At 44.9% G+C, this 20,890-nt stretch overlaps 1 protein-coding gene across 4 annotated transcripts in view; it reads right to left on the reverse strand.

Moving 5' to 3' along the window:
• The window catches only part of EPHA1 (EPH receptor A1), a 37,801-nt gene that overhangs the window by 14,260 nt on the left and 2,651 nt on the right, over positions 1-20,890 (reverse strand). For 2 of the 4 annotated variants that reach the window (XM_072879435.1, XM_072879424.1), the window contains exons 2-5: positions 19,737-19,804; positions 8,053-8,328; positions 5,964-6,354; positions 582-737 (exon numbers count right to left, since the gene is read on the reverse strand). In XM_072879435.1, coding sequence (XP_072735536.1) covers positions 582-737; positions 5,964-6,354; positions 8,053-8,310 — 805 coding nt within the window. In that variant the 5' untranslated portion in view covers positions 8,311-8,328; positions 19,737-19,804. Of the gene's footprint in view, positions 1-581; positions 738-5,963; positions 6,355-8,052; positions 8,329-16,958; positions 17,075-19,736; positions 19,805-20,890 lie in introns of those variants that run through there. The other 2 variants (XM_072879443.1, XM_072879450.1) reach the window with 2 other exon arrangements.

A 20,890-nucleotide genomic window follows, 5' to 3' on the forward strand; every position in this document is an offset into this window, starting at 1 on the left:
AGCGTCTCACCACCTTCATCGTAAAAAAGTTCTTCCATATGTCCCACCTAAATTTCCTCTCTTTCAGTTTAAAACCATTGCCCCTTGTCCTGTCACTACAAACCCTGGTAAAAAGTCTTTCTCCATCTTTCGTATATGCCCCCTTTATTTATTGAAAGGCCGCAATAAGATCTCCCAAAGCCTTCTGTTCTCCAGGCTGAGCAACCCCAACTCTCTCAGCCTTTCTTCATTAGGAGAGGTGTTCCAGCCCTCTGATCATTTTTGTGTCCCTCTTCTGGACTCACTTTAACAGGTCCATGTCTCTTTTGTACTGGGGATCCCAGAGCTGGATGCAGTACTCCAGGTGGGTTCTCACCAGAGCAGAGTAGAGAGAGAGAATCACCTCCCTTGACCTGCTGGCCATGCTTCTTCTTATGCAGCCCAGGATACAACTGGCTTTCTGGGGTGCAAGTACACATGGCCAGTTCATGTCCAATTTTTTGCCCACCAGTATCCCTAAGTTCTTCTCTGTAGGGCTGCTCTCAACAAGTTCATCCCCCAGTCTGTATAGATATTGTTCTTTCTTTCTATCTGCCACTTACGGGTGCAAGCAATGTTCTGGCCCTCTGAAGGTGCTCGGTAGAAGCCTGCATTGCAGGAACAAGATGTAGACCCTGACTCATTGGACAAGCTGTTGGGGGGGCACTTCAGGCATTGTTTAGTCTCCAGGGAGTGACGGTAGAATCCTCGCTGGCAGGCTGTGAAGAGACAAACAAGTCAACATAAGATCAACAATAAACCCAGATCAACAAGAAACCACCCGCTAGTTTTGTTCAGCTTCTTGAACACTCCTTTATCTGCTTGCTTTTCTTCCATTTGCTTAGCTCACAGAAATATTTAGGTTGGAAGAGACCCCTGGAGGTCACCTAGACCAATCATCTTCTCAGAGCAGACAGAGAGGAGATGTAAACTCAAGGTAGGATCAATGTTATGATAGGACTTGTAGACTGAAGAAGGAGAATCTCATTCCTCATGGATGCTGTCTGAAAACAGAAGCTGGTCAACCTCAGAGACTTCTTTCAACATTATGCTGAAAGACCCAGACTGGTCCCCACCTTGCCCTTCAAGCTTTCTACACCATAAAGAAGAGCTGTAAATACTAGCTGCAAGTCCTTGTACTCCTCAGAGTCCTCTGCTTGCTGACTTCATTTGGGAAAGACAGTGGGCTTTTTAGCAGAAGCATCTTTTCTGATTTCAAGTCTTGTACCAGAGCATCACCTAGCAGGGCCCTGGGGAATATCCACATAACTACCAGTTTGCCTCACGGCATTGAGCGTAACTGCCTATGGAGCCAACACAGACTGCAAGAGAATAGGTGCCACATGCTTTCTATTTCCAGGTCTACAAAAATAAGCAGCCACATCTTTCTCTAAGTATAACATCTGACACTCTGTTTTTGCTGCATTACTATTAGTCTGATCTACAGGAGCACTGGTCTGTCTACCAGTTATGTCAAGGTCAGTTCTTCACCTCTATAGGTGTGTAGCAAGAAGAAAATGAGTGAGGGAAGTTGAAGTAACCTGTGAATTTAATGGTTTACCAGCCTGTGCTAAATGAATTCATCAAATGTTCTTAAACTAAAGAAACAAACAACCTATCACTAATCAGATGGTTGAGGAATGCATACACTAATTTTCTGCCACAGCTACCACCTTGCGTTTAACTTGAGCATTGAGGGAATGAGCCTTTTCATATTGCACTATAAAAGCAACAATGTGCTGTGTAATCCCTCAGGAGATCCCAACGGAGAACACTCCAAAGCCATCTGCTCAGGAGCCTGACACAAATGGCTTACTGTGGTGGAGCATAACATAGGAAATGATCCTTTATCCAGAAGACAAAAAACAATCCAGCTATTCTTACTATGTGACACAGAGGAACACTTGAGGGACCTAAAAAAATTTCCACTAACAAAGTCCAAACAAGACTCCTCACCATTAGTCTCAGGAGGAGTCATTATCCTCACTGTACGTTGAGATCTCTCTCTAGATTGTCATCAGAGAAGTGGCTTCATCTCATTCCTATTGGTCCCCCTTCTTGTCCCTGGGATGGCAGGCAGACTGTCCTGTTAACACTGGATGATGTGAACTGGCCTACCAGTTGCATAGTAATACCATCACACAACCATTTGGGGATACTATGACAGTACACAGGCCAAAAGGATTTGCAGCAGTTAAGCCTAAAGAGCACAGAAAGGAGAAATAATCACATGAAGCAGGAGCAACCAGCACCTTCCAATTTTGGGAGATAACAGAACCACTCGGGAACAAGTCTGTCATTCTGAACTACAATCATACAGTTATGTGGACAATGATTGCAAAGGCTGTTGAAAGAATTACAAGGCTCAAGCACTGACTGTCACCAGCCCAAAGAGATTCCATTTATATTCAAGATCAAATAATCTTCTTCAGGAACAGGCAAGAAGAAGAAAAGTTACTTTTATCGCTAGGCTGCTCATGACTGAGAGCACTTCTACATGCTGGAGTGAGGATGAAATTTTTGTGGCCTCCTGCCATTTTGCTCCAGCATAAGATTTCAAAATTCCTGACACTGGATCAGTTTGGGTCAGGAGAGCTTTGACAGCCACAGACTTGTATAACACAGAGGTTCTGATGTTCCCTAGACAATACTACCTGCCATAAATATGGGATGACATACACACTCTCTTATTATCAGGCTGAGACATTCAGCAAGTAAATTAGGGAAATTTGGGTTTGGGGACCTTTGCAAGAACAGTTAGCTCCGACCCCAAGAGAAGCCTCTGTTAGGCCTCTGTTCCTCCAGGCCTAAGCTCCAGTGCTGCTCCAGCGCAGTCCACATCTGCTGCCTCGTCCAGTCTCCGCTTTACTCACCAGTGGTGCTGAGACCCTTCAAGCAGGAGAGCTGCCTGGCAGGGAGTCAGCACACCTCATAGGGAGAGAGAGTGCAGGCAGAGAACTGCACGGGGGGCATCTAGGCAAAGGGACAAACCCAGGAGGTAACCGGGCAGGCACCAGCTGGCCGAATCAGATCACATCACCTACGGCTGTGTCTAGGCCAATAAACTAAAGGGGGTCAAGAGGTGCAGGCAGGAGAGGAGGCACCCTGCTGCCTGCAGGACCCAGACACCAGCACGGTCCCAGCCCCGGGCCCGGTGGGAGGGACGGGGCGCAGCACAGCGCGAGGGCAGCTCGCATGAGGCCATCCAGTCTCGGGCCGGCGGGCCACACAAGGCCAGGCCAGCCCCAACCGGCACCCTGGGAGCGGCGCACACAGCACAGCTCCGCAGCCAGGGAGAGCCCTCGGGGCCCAAAAGGGAGCGGCCGTCGCGCCTCATGGCGGAGCCCCCGGCCCCGGCCGCCACGACCTGCCCCGCTGCTCCCGGGCCGCGGCCTGACGAGGCGCTGCGGTGGCGGCACCCGGCGCCTCGGCTCCCCCGCCTCGGCAACTAGAGACCACGCACTCGCCGTATCGGCACCGGCCGGCAGGTGGCTGCACAGCACCGGCGAGGCGCCCTGGTGCGAAGCCTCCCCCGGAGCGCCCCGCGGGTCCGGGGGTGGGGACACCGGCAGCAGACGCCGGCGGGCCGCGGCACGGGCCTGCCACATGACGGGGTGAGGAGGCGCAGCCCGGCGGGCGGTAGGCCGGGGAACCCGGCTCCCATCACCGCCTGCCTCCCTTCCCTGGGGGCCTTGGGCTCTCTGGGCAGAAGCAGATGAGCAGCTGCCCTCGGCTCCCCCAGGAGCGCACCCGGCGGGGGAGGTGCACAGCTCGCAGCCTCAGCTCCCGCCCAGCCCCTCTGGCCCCTGGCACCTGGTTTCCCTGGCCCTTGGGCACCCGCTCCAGGCGACAAGATGGGAAAAACAGGCCTGGGAAAGGGCCTGTTCAGCATTGCTCGCCAGGCACCAGGGGGCAGAGAGGATGGCTGGGGCCCTCCCTTCATTCCTTATTCCTACAGGTGCTAATCGGGAGACTGTCAGCAAGCACTGGGCAGCCTGCAGATGCCAGACCTGAGCTGACAGGCAGCTCGGCTCACCCACCACCCCGCGGAGCCCATCAAGGAACCAGAACACAGGCCAGGGGCACAGCCAGGCTTTGTCAATTACATACTTGAGGAAGTTAATCATGCAGCTCTGGGTTTATCGGCAGCAAAGTCTGCAACGCTATGAGAGGCTGAGATGTAATGCTCTGGGGCAGGCACAGTTGTTCTGGCATCATGGGATGGCTGAGCCATTATGTACCCAGCAGAGCTTTATACGGCTGGGAATTCACTGAGAGGATGAGTGAACTAGTTCAGTACCTTGACCTCTGGCTTTCTGTTGCCTTCTGTCCTGTAACAGAGGTCAGGTTCTCCTCCTTGTTATGAGGCAAGGGTTGTAGTTCAGCTTTCCTTTTTTTTTTGGTTCTTACTTAAGGCAAAAGTCAGAACCAGAAGACACTGCCAAAAGGTCTTCCTCCATCCTGCCCCCTTTTTCATGTTTGAAGGAAAAGTCCTTCATCTTCTGAGGACAAAGTAGAAGCTGTGACCTCAGTCTTTACCCTGACCTGGATTGTTCCCAGTCCTTTGCACAATGCCTGGTCTTTTCCATTGAGGGAGAGGACCCCAAGATATTGCCCAGCAGGCAACCTACATTCACCTTCTCTGATCCTCCAATAAGACACCACTCTGAACATGAAGTACATCTCTCTACCCCTGCTAGGTTCTCCCCTCTTCCCTTCCTCTCCTGGGAGACCTCCCCAGTCCCTACTGATCCTACAAAAGACACTTCTGGCTGCAGCTGTACTTGGGCAGAGTGGGATAAAGCACAGATGTAGAATGAACCTGTGCTGTGATAGCAGTCAGGGCTTGTCCAGACATGACAGCTTCCCTGCCCCTTCCCGGGGGAGTGCTCTCGGGAGGGCGGGGAGAGCTCTGTAGCACCTAAGTGGAAAAACTGGCTGAGCTATGCAAGGAGAGGGGATTGCTGGAGAAGGGAAAACGATCTTGTGCTTCAACCTTCACCAGCTCCCCAAGTGAAACGAGCAGCAAGCAGTGGGGATTCATAGAGGCACTAGATCCTTGTAGCGGAACAAAGGCAGAACAAAGCAGAGAGACAGGGCACCCACTAACCCTGAGCCATGCATGGATTCCTTTTTCTATATGTCTTAGCCTTGTGCCATATGGCTCTGACAACAAGAGCAGAGATGTGCTGTCTTTTACCTCTCTCCCTGCAGTAATACATATCCCCCAAAACACCACACATAGCCTCTTCCCTGACAAACACACAAAGTTGCCCTAAGAAGCTGGATCTTGTCCCTTCTGTGGCAAAGGGAGAGCCCTGCACTGCTTGCCTCAACAACCCTGGCTCGCCCTGTGGCTCCAGTACCCCAGTGACCCCTATGCCTGCTAACTGCTCTTCCTCAGAAATGAGCCGGGCACGGACAATATTGTGCAGTGTGCTTTACATGGTTTCCCATGGCAGAAGAGCCACCCCAGTCCAAGCAGAAGGGGACACAGAGGAGAAACTTGCCTCCCTCCAGCTCTCAGCTTTCTAGTCACGGAACAAATACACTGTTCCATGCATCTGACCCATCTGCCCTGAGAGAACAAGGCTGCCATTTAAGGGTTGGGAACCAGTTGTTGAGTGAGTCAGTGTCAATCACACAGTTACAGCTCGCAGAAACTAGCTCCAGAGCTGAAGGCTCCTGGATGAAGCCCAAGAGGGAGTGGAGAGGTGTGTGCAGGTCTTACACCTGACACATGAGGAGAAAAATCACAATTGAAAAAGAGAAGCTAAGGAGGGGAGGAAAGGTATAAGATACACCTGGCAGGCACAGAGGGCAGGCAAGAGAGAAGTAGACCACACTAACTCCCCTAATCCCACTTTATGCTTACAGATGCTCTGATCTCTAGCTCCCTGGAACCTCTCCCATGGCCTACAGCCAGTGTCTGTCTGCATACTCACCTACGCAGCTCCCATCAACTTCCTCAAATCCCACAGCACAAAGGCATCGGCCCATTGGTACCAGCCACTCCCCATCAGTGCTGCAGTGCATCCTGGGGGGAGAGCCCACTTCTTCAGCTGCATACTCCACACAGACCCCAGGCACTTCTGTCAGCCCCTCTGAACCTGCTAGCGTCTCTGGAAAATGGGCCAGGCCCCGCACTGCCTCCGGGCAAGTCTTGTAATACACTCGTACAGACACCATCGCTACACAAGCCCCAGAGTTCTGGAAAGCCAAGTAGAAGCCCCGGCGAGACAGCTTCCCAATGGAGCACACTTCTGTGTTCAGCTGCATGGCACCCAATTCAATGTCTCTGCTTGTGAAACTTCGATCTGCTGCCACAGTGTTGAGCTAAGCAAAAGAGAAAAAGACAACAGTGTTAACAGCTGAGCATGCAGCAGCAGCTGAGATACCCATGCCTCTCAAACTTCTTTTACACTAAGGCCTTTTAGAGGCTGTATGGTCAACTGTTTCTAATGCCAGTGCACTGCATGCTTTCTTTGCACATGGAGGAAGTGTTAACAACGGGATCCACATCCTTTCTTGCCTCCATGCTTTTCCAGCATCTCCTTTCAATTCCTTGGCAGTCATTCACTGGTCTTATACAGTACACTGTGTTCTGGGTCTCTGATCTCAGAGGTCTTTAGGAACTGCCCCTAAAAGAGCAAATCTCTCTTCTGTGATATTCTTCTTTGCAAATTGTATGCAGTAAAATCACAACAGTGCTTAGAGTTGTGTTTTTAAATTGACCACTGAATTACAGCCACCTGTTTCTAGGCTGTACTTGATGCAGATCAGATCACCTACTGTAAGGTGCTTCTCATGCAGCACTCGACATACTTCAGCACTGTAGATACTCGGGTGAAAAATGCTCCCATGCTCTTATATTCCCACTGCCTCAGCAAACAAAGGATGAGAGAGAGAGAGATGCTTTCAATGCTTGGGCAAATGGGAAAGGCCTCCATGACATCATGTGATACAGAAAAGCTGGACTGCAGGTGGGGTGGCCTTTCTTCTCAGAGAGCCTGATGGTGGGGTGGCCTTTCTTCTCAGAGAGAGCACCTGATAACTGATCCTCTCCACCGCAGGCCCCTCCCCATTACGTGACACCACCCACTCTGTGTAGCTGGATGGCAGATGAAAGGATCTGCACAGCAGCTGCATCTGGCAGAGGGGTCCTAAGGCAGCTTTAGGAGTTGTGGAGGTATCGCACAAATTCACCTGGTAGGTCCCAGCTGCAGGGGAGGTGGAGGAGCACTGAGGAGGAAGGGGAATCTGTTACCAGAGTTCTGCTCTGCCCGTGGTGGCCTTTACTGTTCTTTGTTTTCATCACATGGCATTTAAACTGCAGAGGAAAGGGCAGTCAAATAATTTAGGTCTCTGGCTTCTTTTAGGACAGAACTGGGTTACAGAAGTTCCTTGACAAAAACTCTGAGGTTCCCTGTTCTGCAATTCAAATAGTGCCCTCTTGCCATGGAAACATGTTGGGGGAAACAGCAGCTAAAATATAGCAAGTGCTAAATACTGTCACACAAGGGAGAATTTCATTATAGCAAGCCGTCACCTCCAGTTTTAGAAAAAAAAGACCCTGTAACTCATAACAATCAGAGTAAATGATCAGGAGCAGAGAGACCTGAACTGGATTCTGTTATTCACTTGGTCTAATCTTGCTTTGTTACCTAAGGCAAGTCAAATTCCTTTGGTCTCTGCTTCACTATTTCTAAAAATTGGTGTAACCATCTAGCACTGTTATAGCTCTTTAGAATCCTTACCTACGTGGTATCCAGCTAAATAAGTGCTTACGCAGAATGGAGGGCTGATCTCATTTGAAAACTCCTGTGCCTCCTGTGGCAAACACTGCTCTGAGCATCACAGAGGGCACTGGGGGCAAAGTTTATTCTAAGAACAACACTTACTATCTGTGCCCCTCCCCAGATGCTGGTTCTCCTGGCCTCCCCCAGCCAGCAAGACACACCTAGTTTAAGCTGAAAGATATGACTAGTTTAAGCAGAAAGATATGACTCAGTCTTCACTCCCAGCGCTACGGACCTTGATGAACAGCGGGCGGCGGAACTGGATCCCGACATCTTGTTCAGACTCCATGTAATAGAGATTGAAGGTCTCTTTGCAGGTCACCACTTCACCTTTGAAGCTCTTGCAGTCCCTCACAGTAAACTTTAGCTCCACATAAATGCGGGAGGCTGCCTCACCCCGATAAATCCAGTTGGTGCGAAGCCAGTGATCAGTGTCACCCTCAGAAAGCACACTGCAGTCCTGGTACATATAGACCGGGGTACCATTTATCATCTGCTGCACTTCATTCCACTGCTCCCAGCGTAGAAGAAAACACACATTGTTAGACAGATGTGAGAAACAAGTTTCGCTTCAAATATGACAAAATCTAGCCTAAAAGATCCATTCCCATATAGCATTCAGGGCTCAAAGCCTGGCTAGCTAAAAGGTGTCTTACACTGAGCAAAAGCTGCATCTGGTCTAGAGCCCCATATCTGCCTAAACTCTTTACATAGGGAGCAAAGAGGATACTGTAATTAGGATCTGACTTATGACAAATTGAAGGGAACAACAGTGCATGGACCCTTGCACATCCTCTTCATCCTACCTTGGTTCCAATCTATTTCTTTCATACACTGCCTTATCTTAGACTGAGAAAAAGACCCACTACTCCCATGTATTGGCCACTTCCCTCTGCCACCATTTACATTCAAAGTGTACAGTAGGACACACGAGATCAGGACTATTATCCGCCCCTGAAAATAATGCAAAGCACTTTGGGGTAAGAGAAAAGATCATCTGACACAATGGGAAGGTCAGTTGCAGAAGGACTGTGCTAAACCAAGCACTCATTAATTTGGAGTTCACACTTCTTTAAGTGTGATATTTTGCAAACCCTAGTTTAACTATTAAAACTCAGTTGATTCTCCTGACTTCATACTACGTTCTGCTTCTTCCCCAGGCAAACAATGGCTCAGAGGAGGACAGGGGCCCAGTTGGTTATATGACCTCACTGATATTATTTGTATGAATCCAGTAGAGTTTGATATGTATTTTAACACACACTTTTGCTGAATTTTATGTGGTTCTAGTTTTGTTTCCTCACCACAGGTCAGATACAAAATGCAAAGAATATTCACTTTTGAGTAAGTTGCACATGAGAACTGAAAACTTGGAAAGCAAGGTTTTGTCCACAGGGAAAATAACTTAGATCCTTTTTACACCCGTGCTAAGACTGCCTTTCTCATTATGCTTTAAATGTTTAATCAAATTAAATTGAAACAAGTGCCCACATAGGTATTGGCACAAGTTTAAGCATCTTGGTTTTAAATCACACCCCAGGTTAAGATGCAATTTAAACAAGGCCTCAGTCTCTGTATTACTCTAGGCTTGTCAAGTCTCATGGGCTGAGCGTGAGACTCACACATTTCTCCAGCACCACCACCTCCTGTCCTCACAGCACAGCACTGCAGCCTCTCTCCTAGCTTCTGATCCCACAGACCAGGTCACTCTGCTAGTGGAATATAAGATATGGACCCACAGAGTGCCAAAGGAGGCTCTGCTTTTATGCAATGACTTAGAGCATACCTCCTAGGTTAACAGTTGGACTTGATGATCTTAAAGGTCTTTTCCAACCTAAACGATTCTGTGATTCTATGATTCCTATGCAGCCCCACTCTGAAAACTATCAGAGTGCTTTCTCCATGCTAGCAAGCCCTGCTGGTAGCACAAGCTCATATCTGGCTTATTTCAGCCATTTGTGTAAGTGCATACTAGCAGTCTCCTCCCAGGAAGTCCTGTGGATGGTATCTATGTGTCCCTTCTTGTTTCCTTTTTCTCCATATAATTAATCTCCAGTGTTACCCCACCCTCTTAATCTGATCCAGCTGGCATATACCTGCACCACACAGGATTTACACTTACTTCACTTACTGGAGGTCAAAGGACTTAGGATAGCAAGAAAGAGAAACAGACTAATCAGTCTCAATTGATCAACCAGAAGGGGCAATCACTTCATCAACCCTTGCACTATTTCATTGAAAAACTTCTGGAAAATGCTACAGAACTGAATTTACAACACATCCTGAAGTATATTGAAATAGAAGAAAAGAAGTTAGAAAGGCGAATAAGAGCAAAGTAGCTTCATAAGAAACTGCCAATGTTAGGACTGGCTTTTAAAAGCATTTTTCCATGGGTATCTGTCTCCACCAAGCTGATGGGAAATGCATAATTGCATTTGAAGGCTGAGAGTTGGACAAGTTTCCATTAGCAGTTTATCCTAAGGCAATGCCACAGACATGTCTCACCAAAAGACATGAGGTGGTGTGATGCATGTCCTGAATATACCGTTTTCAAAACTTAAGTGATACAGGACCAAAATTTCATTTTTAATAGTGATAACTCTAGCAGAAAAATCTCCTTTAAACTCTACTGCTGGAAAAAATCCAACTGCTAACTCCTATATTTCTTAGCTCATCTCAGCCCAGCTTCTTCCAGACTGAGCTCTTCAGGGCAAAGATGCTTAGCACTGACTATTGCAGTTTCATATGCAGAGTGATGCAAAGAAATAACAAGGAAGCCAGACTTGGTTTTTCTAGACTCTACTGCTGATGGGTAAAGGAAGTAAAATGAGGATATTATTTATGCTAACAATACAGAACTATTGTTAAAAATGCTTGTGACTTCTTTTCATTATTCAGTGAAGCTTTTAAATTCAAAGTAGTAGAGAAAAACTGTTACACAGAACACTTAATGAAAGGGTGATGAGTCCAGAAGTTGCTAGACAACTGTCTCACATTCTCAAAGAATCTGCTGCAAAATCAAAATGTATGCCTCAGATTTTTAATGTAATGTTCTTAATGAATGTGTGTGGTAAAGTCTGGCTCAATCAATATGAATTACTTGGGTCTCCAGTTTGTCTGCCAATTACATTGAATCCACCTCCTTTCATATTATAACTTTCTACCCATTTCATTCCAGAACTGTATCCTTACTCCAGTCATCAGTTTGGCCACAGGATGGGAAACATTCTTCTAGGAGAAGTGGGGGTCAGTGGGAGTCAGGCTTCCTCATTTTAGCAGTGAGTGAACTGTGATTTTATAATGCTACATAAAACTTTCTCATGAGATTCAGAATCATAGAAAGACTTAGGTTGGAAAAAAACTCCTTTTAAACTTTTGTAAATTTAAATTCTTTTTTAAGTTTAAACTGTCTTTAAACTAGTCTTTAAACTTTTAAAACCTTTTAGAATTCTTAAAAAATTGCTAAGAAAACAAAAGCCAATGCATTCAGGAGAGGGCCATAAATTAGTAGCTTGACTTTCTAAAAAGTCTAAGGATGTAGCCATCGGGTTTGAGAACAAAAAGGTGTTCTGCACTTCGCAGGAACCCATATACTAACACAGGCACTTAGTTCCGGAGATTTGTTCCTGAAAGTCTTGGTCTGGTGGTATAATACAGAGCAAAACAATTCCAGCACAGCAATTAGTGTTAAGTGAATGAAAACCTCAAAGCAAAAGTACTATCTCAATAACCTCAGAGCACTGCAAGTTTAGGAAAAAGGAAGGCAACCTTCCTCCAATTGCTAGGTTGGACTCAATATAAAGAAAGCAGTGGTGGAGACGAGCTGTCTCCACCTGAATGAAGGTCATTCAGAATGACTTGAATGACAATTTGGAAGGGCACCAGTAGATATTTGTAATAAACAGTATCATTTTGGTCTGCCTTGTGAGTAAAGATCCAAAGATAAGATAAGGTACATGTCTTTTAATATCTGTCTTGATCGACTCTAAATTGATTATACAGTTTGAAGCTCTGAAGCCTAAGGAAGGCTTACTCTGCTTTTTCTATGAATGAGCCCCCTCTAGGTTAGGTCTGTGTCAAGGAGCCTATCTAGGACAACCTTTGATTCCTCCATCCATCTGTGGGCTACTCTTCCTAGGATCTGCCATAAGGTATAAGATGGAAACAAACTGAGGCAGTTCGTATGTCTTCTTGGAGCTGAGAACCTTCTCAGGTTCTGCAGGCATTAATAAAGTGGTCTCTTTTTCTTTTAGTCTTTTTTATGTGTAAGAAAAAAACCCAACAAACTTTTTATGATGACAAATACAAATTTCATTCTTGCTAATAAAGAAGTAGGCTACCAGTGACAGAGGCAGCAGACTGTGACAGTATGGCAAATCCTTAGGCTCAGACTGGAGTCAAAAGAGCTTGTGGCTCACAACCATAATGCTGTCTCCATCTCCAGCTTGCCAGGGACTTGCCCTGTCTCCTTTCAGATAAGAGCCTGCCTGCTGTGACCTATATTTCATTTGCCTTCACATTATCTTAGCATAGTGGCTTCCAATCTGTGGCCTGCAGACCCCTGGGGAAAGGCACAGTGATACTTTTAAGAGACTTACAGAAGGCAACAACAAGGCAAGCATCTTGCCAATAGGCTTCAAGTTACTAAACTAAGATGCGTATCTCCACTGGAAAAGATAGGAGTTCGCATACTGAAAACCAGTAACTTGTTTAACTTTGGGTTAGAGAGCTGGACTAAGATGAAGAGACCGGCTGAGTTAGTACAGCCAGCTACAGTGTACCTGTGCTTAGCAAGTGAATGTCTTTCCCACTGAATTTGCCACAGAATTCAGAGTGCTATTTTCATCCATGAAATCTCTTCCTGAAGAAAAATCACAGGGCCCCAAAACAGCAATCCTTTTCAGCAACAATACATCACTGGTGTCCCAAGCCTGACACCACCTAGCAGAACACGCACCACTGAATGATTTCTATCTCCTTCCCCTGGCAGCACTTTTGCCTATGGAGTCTCTTTGACTTTTGTATAGTAGCATTTGCATGCTACTGTGACCAAAAATCCTTCCTGGAATAGATTCAGAGTTGAAGGCAGTTGTACATTACAGGTTCGGCTGCACTACATTCTTAGCATAGTGCCTCAGAGGAAAGACACTGACAATAGAGACATCTTGCTGATACCTGCCATGATATGATGAAGAGCTTCTCTTCGGCTAAAATACATCTGACAAAAATCTGTCAGTAGGTAAAGCTAGACCAGCCCGTCAAAAATAGCAGCACCACAGTGGTGTTCTGACAATATTCCAGAATGAAGTCTCTGTGACCCTTCACTGAAAGTTTCTCAGTACTCTTGCAAGTTCTTTTGCTGCTGTGGAAGACAATTTAGATGATGATGAAAGAAGTGTGGTGACATCTAGACACTTAGCTTCATGAGTCCTATAACTTCAGATCTGAGAACAGCAAAGAGGCTGCTTTTATTTCTTTGATCTTTGGCAATGGTCAGGAAAGTTTTATTTCATCACATCATCATGGAGTCTTTGACACAACTGAACACAGAAGTGATGTTTACTTGTCTACAGTATCTTTCTGGGTGGGATGATATATTTTTTCCCCACAATGATCCATTGATTATTTGCAGGGAGGAGCAACTGCATTATGTAATTACTTGTCCTTTAGGGCACTAGCACACAGGTCTCCATCCCACCCATCTCCTTCCAATTTAACTTGTACTCAGGTTCTTATGGGAAGATAAGGGGCTCATGTGAGCACAGAGCTCCAGCGTATTGATTACAGAACCTGTTTATCAAACCCAGGTTCTGCTGTCTGCTCGTTCTCTGAACTGTCTGGCCACATTAAGGTCTTGCACGAAAACAGTTCTAGTCACAACAGATGCTACTAGGTGAGGGATAATGATACTCTAGTCCAACATTTCACCTAGGTATTTTAGAACACTTGTTTCATACATATGTATTTTGCTAACACCCACTAACAATATCAATAACTACAAAAAGGACAGGAGTGAAAAATCAGATGGTACATCTTAAGAGTTCAGAGTTCATGGCTAAAGTCATATTACCAATAAAGCAAATATTAGCTCGTTATTTTTGCAGTACATTGTACATTTAATAGGATCCACTGTAAATGGAAGTGATTTTTTTTTTCAAGGCAAAGGGCTTTGTATGGTGTGAGTTATGGTTTTGTATGGTGTGTCAAGCATACTTCCAGTATTTACAGAGAACCTGGGAAAAGAGTCTGATGGCAACGGGCAATATTGGCTCTGTTTGCATAGGTTCCTTTTAAAGATGAGCAACAGATCAGGTGGAATCCCACACAGGGACAGGGTAATTGTGCCTCTTCTTTGAGATGATCAAACCTGCCTGGAGAAAAGAAGCTGCAGGAGATGGCAGCATGAAAGTCACAGTGAGGAGCTGGCAGGCTTCCAGGAACTAGGCCTTAGAAGCAATAGAAATAACATTCCAAGAAATCAGAAGGAACAGGCACATTTTTCTGCAACTCTGCCTCTGAGATGGTATGAATCACATTTCAAAGCATGGGTCCATCCAGCAAGGACACAGCAGGCAACAAAAGATGTAAAGCTTTTCCTTTCTAACCTTCCTGCCTGCAAACTCACCAGTATTTTGCTTTGTATTATAACAGAAGTTGTTGTGTGTTTTACTTTAAATAGCCTGTTAGTCTTCTTGGAGGACCTTGCTATAGGCAGACTCATCTCAAAGCTCCAGCTGACATGTGCTTTTGTGTTGACGAAGTTCAGTGAACCTTGTCCACTCTCATTCAACTGCTATAAAAGGGTGAATCAGCTTCCTGAAGCTGCTAGGCAACAGTGCTGTCATCACTGTAATCCCTGAGCAGCCATGGTGATGCATGTCATGGTTGTACAGCATCTTCACTTTGGCTCAGAACGTGGTCTTTTCTGCCCTTCAGGTCACAACACTGAGTGCACTAGCTGAGATTGCTGCTTGGGTCTGTGGCAGTGAATTCATCCTAGGTTGGTGGCTGATGCAATCTGGCCTATGGTACAGTTATTAATTTACACTTTACTTGTCTCATCTCGCGTTTTTTACTCCCCCCTCTCACACCTCTAAGTAAAGTATATCTGGAAATGCATAACATTTTTTTCCTTCTCTCCCAAATCCACACAAAATAACTAGTTTTCACTTAACAGAATACCATCAACAAATATCTTCACGAGTTCGCATATCAACAGCAGCAGGGCATGTCAGAATATGACCCTGAAGTCAGAGCTGTTCCCATTTCCGGTTAGTTGTGGACTTTACTAGGCATTTGTCCCTTACTTCTATACAGATCCTGTTCCCTTGGAAGAGCTAATCCCCTATGCCTGATACTTAAACTGAGAGCAGGCTGAGGTATATATACTGCTACTCAATTCCAGGTTCAGAGGTGATGATATCCCTTTGAGTTAGATCTTAAAGAACATGCATTGTCAACAGTTGTGGGAAGAGATGCACACAATAGCATTTCTGATGGTTATTTTTCATACCATCTTCAGATGCTACAAAAAGCTGGCTGGTTGAGACTCATTCCAAGTCAGACTATCTAAGTAAGATACCAAGAAGTCTGATTAAAAGTGAACTGCCCTGGTTTAATGAAATAGGAGTGCTGTGCTGGAATAACTTGCAGGTTGAGGGCTGCGTGGCCCACAACACTATTTCCTTCATGATCAGGCCTATCTGTCTGAGCAGAAGTGGTGGAAACAGAAACCAGCCATCAGCTGTTATTATCATCTGGGACCTCTTAGTCCGGTGGAACACTGCCTTGCCTTGCTGGAACCTGAAGGCATGTAAACATTATCGTGTGGTCAGTGATATAAAAGTTGCTGACAGATCACAGGCACTTGATCTAGTCTATTACCTAAAGAAAATAATTGAGCAGTGTAGAATTTGTACTATGCCTGGGATTTAATAGGAAAATAACAGCGTCAAAAAAAAAATTCTGAGCACTGGCTTACTCATATTGCATTCACATAGCTTTGGCAGCTGCTATGTTCATAATCAGACCTCCTGTGAAACATGGGCTGCAGAACTGCACAAGAATTACATAATTTCCAAAGTTTTTCAAGTGTTTTTGGAGCCACAAGAGTTGCAGTTAGTGGCTATTTATGAACAGCCTCTGGGATACATTAGGTCACTGGGATTAAATGCACATCCTTAGTCCTGTGTGAAGGTAGACTTTGGAAAAGTTGAGCAGATCAGGTGCCATGCACACTGGGAGACCTGGGAGAAAGTTTGAAACCAATAGCAACACTTTGAAGTACGTGTGGAAGCAAGCAAGAGTATGGAATGGGCAGAAAAAAATTATGTCCTCCACCTCACCATACATAGCAGACCGAGAACAATGGCAGCCTAGAAAGGAAACTAAGAAAATAATCTGAAAACTTTAATAATACTATGATCAATGCAGGCATATCATTTGGGAGAAATAAGCTCCATAAACCACCTACCAGTTGAGAACTGAGCTGTAGTAAGTATGATACAATTTGGCAATTAGTGGCAGCAGCACAGTTCATGTGATTTCTGAAATAACAGATATCCAATTTCAAAACAAAGTTACTCTTTTACAAGCAGACAGCTGTAAAACTGGTGAAAGCATGCCTCCCAAGAAAATATACCAGCTAAAAAATAATAAAGTGTGTTTAATTTACAATCGATTCAACAGCATAGAGACAGACAGTCATATTGAGAGGCCCAGTATGCAGCATCCTACAGTATAAATGGCTAGGAACTTAAGTAGTCACATATACTCATGAAAGTATGCAAAAGTATGGATTATGCAAATACTATTCACACACACAAAAAATAATTTGGAAATAGCAGACAAAAGGAAAACTTCAAGATAGGCCCACAAGCTGGGGGTGAAATAATCATAGCAACTAAAGACAAGTATTGGATTGCCCAATACGTTGTATCATAGGCCTACATAAACTGATACAGAAAATCCATAGGAATAGGTATTACAAGAGCTCAAAACATTAAATCAGGTAGAACTGGGAGGGCCTTTTGTGCCTGGGCTAAAAACGCAAGCTTAGAATGCTAACAAATAAACAATGCAAAACTATCACATAAACACAAAAAGATTTAGGTGGAAAGGGACCTTTGGGTCTCAACTTACAGCAAGGCTAACTTGAAAGCCAGGTCGGGTTGCTCAGGTCCTTGTCTATTAAAATCAAAATGCAAGAGGGTAACATGCCTCCTCATCACCATCTGTTCAAAGCTGATGCAATTATACTTGAAAGCAAAACAGAGATAAATAACTTTTTATATTTTTATTTTACAAGCTGCCAAGAAGCAGTGCTGCTATGCCCAGTAACTGAATTTGTTACCTAAAATAAATGAAACCCTTTCTAAACAGCTATTACAAAGCAAACTAGCACAAACCTTTTAGCAAACAAACTTCTACAGACACTTTACTTAAAAGTACAGACACTTTCACTTAAAGACTACCTTTAAGCTTAGGCAAGATTTCACTGCCAGTTAATGTAATGTACTCTACACGTCCAGAAAAATGACCCATGCTGTCCAAAACTGCCTTGTATACAGCTCGGTGTTCTTAGGCTGAGCATGTGTTAACAGAAGCATTTTCTATACTGGCTACAGACCAAGTCTGACAATGAAAGAAACACACATGGCAAGCCACCTCATCCATTGTCAGTGGCTAAAAGTGAGGAGAAAACAAAGGTGTAATTCTGACTCCACAGATCATCCAACCTCTTCTGAGCTATGCCTCGGAGACCTTGTCCATATAAAGCATGAAAATTCCTCACAGCAAATTCCTCCTCTGTGTGATAAGCATATTGACACAAATCCAGCTCACAGATGGGAGATCTCTGGCATCTGAGGTTAGATACAAGTAGCAGCGTTACATGAAATATACCCTTCAACTCTGTATGCAATACAGCTCAGATGTTTCCAGCCTGTTACTAATAAAGCTAGTCAGGCTACTCAGTATTAATCTTAGCTCTTTTGTGTGAAAAAATGTTCTGAATTAATCTCAGTTCTCTTTCGAACATATTTACTTCTTCATTTTGGAAGAATGGTTTCAGAAACAGTTGTTCAAAGTTCTGATTCCAAGAGAATCGCCCATTGTTCCCTTTTTGCTTGTGGCAATTTGTCAGCCTTACACCTAACAGTTATTGGGAAATGATGTAATTAGACAAATCCCTGCAAAAGAGTTGCTCATCAGAAGTCAATAAATCTATTCTTCATCCTCTGTTAGTTTATCAGTCATCAGTAACCTGATGTATTAGTTTAGATTGCTCTCAGGCCATGTTTTCCAGCATCTTCTACAATTCCCAGTTACAACTACTATATTTTAAATACACGTATTTTAAAAAGCAAATGTAGCACAAGCAGAAGGGTATGCCAACTCCTAGCACTGCTGTGAACCTACTGTGCAAAAATCTGATGTTCTGTAACAAAGGTTTTGTATTCTTTTTATCAGATTATTTTTAGAATGCACTTTTCAGTGTTTTTTTCCAATCTCTTCAAGAGGTGGACTTCATCCTGAACATGCCTGGAGCCTAGTATTGCATTAAAATTACCAGACAGACAGTTGATGGGGACAACAAAGGGAACAATGGGCAAAACATGATCTATACGTGTGTCTCACTAGGGCACCTGTTTTGAGTAGGTTATAATAATAATAATAACAATAATAATAACCAAAACAGCTGTACTAATGAAACAAATGCAGTTATGCCAGTACAGGAGAACCTCACTGTCTGGCTCCAGTTCACCCAGAAAGACTACCACCAGGAGCAGGAGGAGGCTAGGGTGAATTTAAACCAGCCACAGCGCACTACAGAGGAAAGTTATGAAAATGAGTTAGGAACAGGCTGAACCCAGGCCTACTTTATAAGCAGCAAGCGTAAAGACTCTTTCTCCATAGAGGAGCTTGGGGCTTGCTAGAAAGGTAAGAGCATGGATGATGAACTGGAACTATGTATTAACATATGTCCTTCTAACTACTGCAGCATAGTCCCTGAATTCCCTTTTCTTTGTGCCTTCCTCCCACCACTCCCACAGTCCTGCTGTTACAAAGGAAACCATCTTCAGTAACGTAGGTTGTGACGCTAGAGGGACTGCTCAACTATACTTGATGCAAAATAGCTGTACTTGTACAAAAACAGCTGAGAGCTCAGCTGTCTTTTTGGGTCCAATTTTGCAGTGGTTTCGGAAGTGCTTCAAAATCTACTCCTATCAACTCAATTTTACAGTCACAAAGGGAAACGCCTCTCTCATTATTAGCTGTGTGGGCCAAACACAGCCTTAGGGCTGGGTGTAAAGTCCTAGGACCTTTCAGCCCACCCAGTAGGCGAGATTGCTGCCCCATGAGTTAACAGTTATTTCTTCAGTCAGCTGCTGATTTAAAAAATTTGTAACTGAATCACTCAGTTTAGTACGCAAGAGAAAAAAATAACAACCTTAAACAGACAAAGATTATAAACTCTTAAGACACTTGGAGACAGAAATACTTCTGCCATGGCTATTTGCCTGGAAAAGGAGACAGAAGATGCATTTGCAACATGTTAGGATGAAAACCTGGGTGATGACTTGGTTTTTCCCTTTTTCTCCATTAAGTTTTATTACTTCATGGAAACGATATTTTTCAAGGACGTGTTTAATCACTGAGAGCTACTGGAAGTCAAGAGGCATCAGAAGAGCTACTGGAAGTCAATGAGGCATCAGTCCTCAAACAGCTGGCTAGTGCGTAAGGCTGCAGAGGTGAAGGGGCTGCAACGGAGAGAGACTTACAAAGCATATAATGTCCAGGAGAGGGTGGAGCTGCAGAAGCCTGATTTGGGAGGCAGAGTGACATTTCAACTCGAATTATGCTTTTCCATCATTTGGTACTCCCAGTGGCTCCCCTTCATTGAATGTGTATACTCACCCCGACTTCTGGAGGGTCTGGAAGCCAGCCCAGTTCACCCTGCGCAGCGCTTGTGTTGAGTAGATCCACTGAACACCAGAAGAAGGGGGGAAAAAAAATCAGTAACCCAACTCGTATGGCCCTTGGACTGGCTTCATCCTCCTTTTGTCACAGAAGGCAAAGCCTGCACTTCCCCTCTCAGCCCCACATGCTTTGTGACCTTTTACCTTCAAAAAGCACAGCTAAGGGAAGGATGGGAAGATACAAGACAGTGCAGCTAGTCAGGAGTTAAAAGATTTTCCTCATACATAAGACCCCCCTCCCCTTCCACCCTCCTCTCAAGTAATACCCACATACATCCAAAAAATGCAACCCTGACAAATTTTTCTGCTTCCTAAAGCTGCCCCAAAAGGGGAGCAGGAGGTTGAAGCCTATTGACATGGGAACGCAGCATTAGCAGCTGAACACATCTTTCCTTGGAACAGGAAGGCAACAGACAAAATGGATGAAGAGGCAGGCGATCAAATAAATTACCAACACAAAAGATCAATCAGTGTTGCCTAGAGGTACTATTCAGTGCTTGAAACACTGTGGGAAAGTACAGAGGCAGTGTGAAGTTGTAGAAGGGACTTTCCACCATTACAGTACCCAAAAGCCATGAGATCCATCAGTTGCTCAGCCCTCTGAGCCCTCTACTTCTGACCCAGGCTGTTCCACCATCTGATGGTGGCCTAGAAATCGTTTTACTCTCTCCCCCCCATGACTGTTTTAGCCATGACAGTAAGAGAATAACAGCTCCCAGGCATAGCATTGACACCTCTTGCAGAATTGCACTGCATGGCTGTGTTGTTAAGCCTTGGCTCCTGGAGTCATATGACAAAGGAGAAATTCAGCACTATGTTCATTGTTAGCCCTCGAAGAAATCTGAAAATGTGATCAGAGTTTGCCCTCGAGTCTTGATTCAAAGAGAAATTAAAAATGTATCACTTCATAGGCAAACAGGGAGAAGGGAGAGGAGTTAGAATAAGTTGTACTGCTGGATGTGCAGCTTCATGCCTGCCTTTGGGTCCACCGGTGCTGCCAGAACAGACTACTGGTTTCGGTGCACCTATCGCAGCCCCAGCTTGGGAACACAGGAAACAGGAAAAATTCCTTGGATTCCCCTTTAGATTCCT

The sequence above is a fragment of the Ciconia boyciana genome, chromosome 1, assembly GCF_034638445.1.
Source record: "Ciconia boyciana chromosome 1, ASM3463844v1, whole genome shotgun sequence".
NCBI lineage: Eukaryota > Metazoa > Chordata > Aves > Ciconiiformes > Ciconiidae > Ciconia > Ciconia boyciana.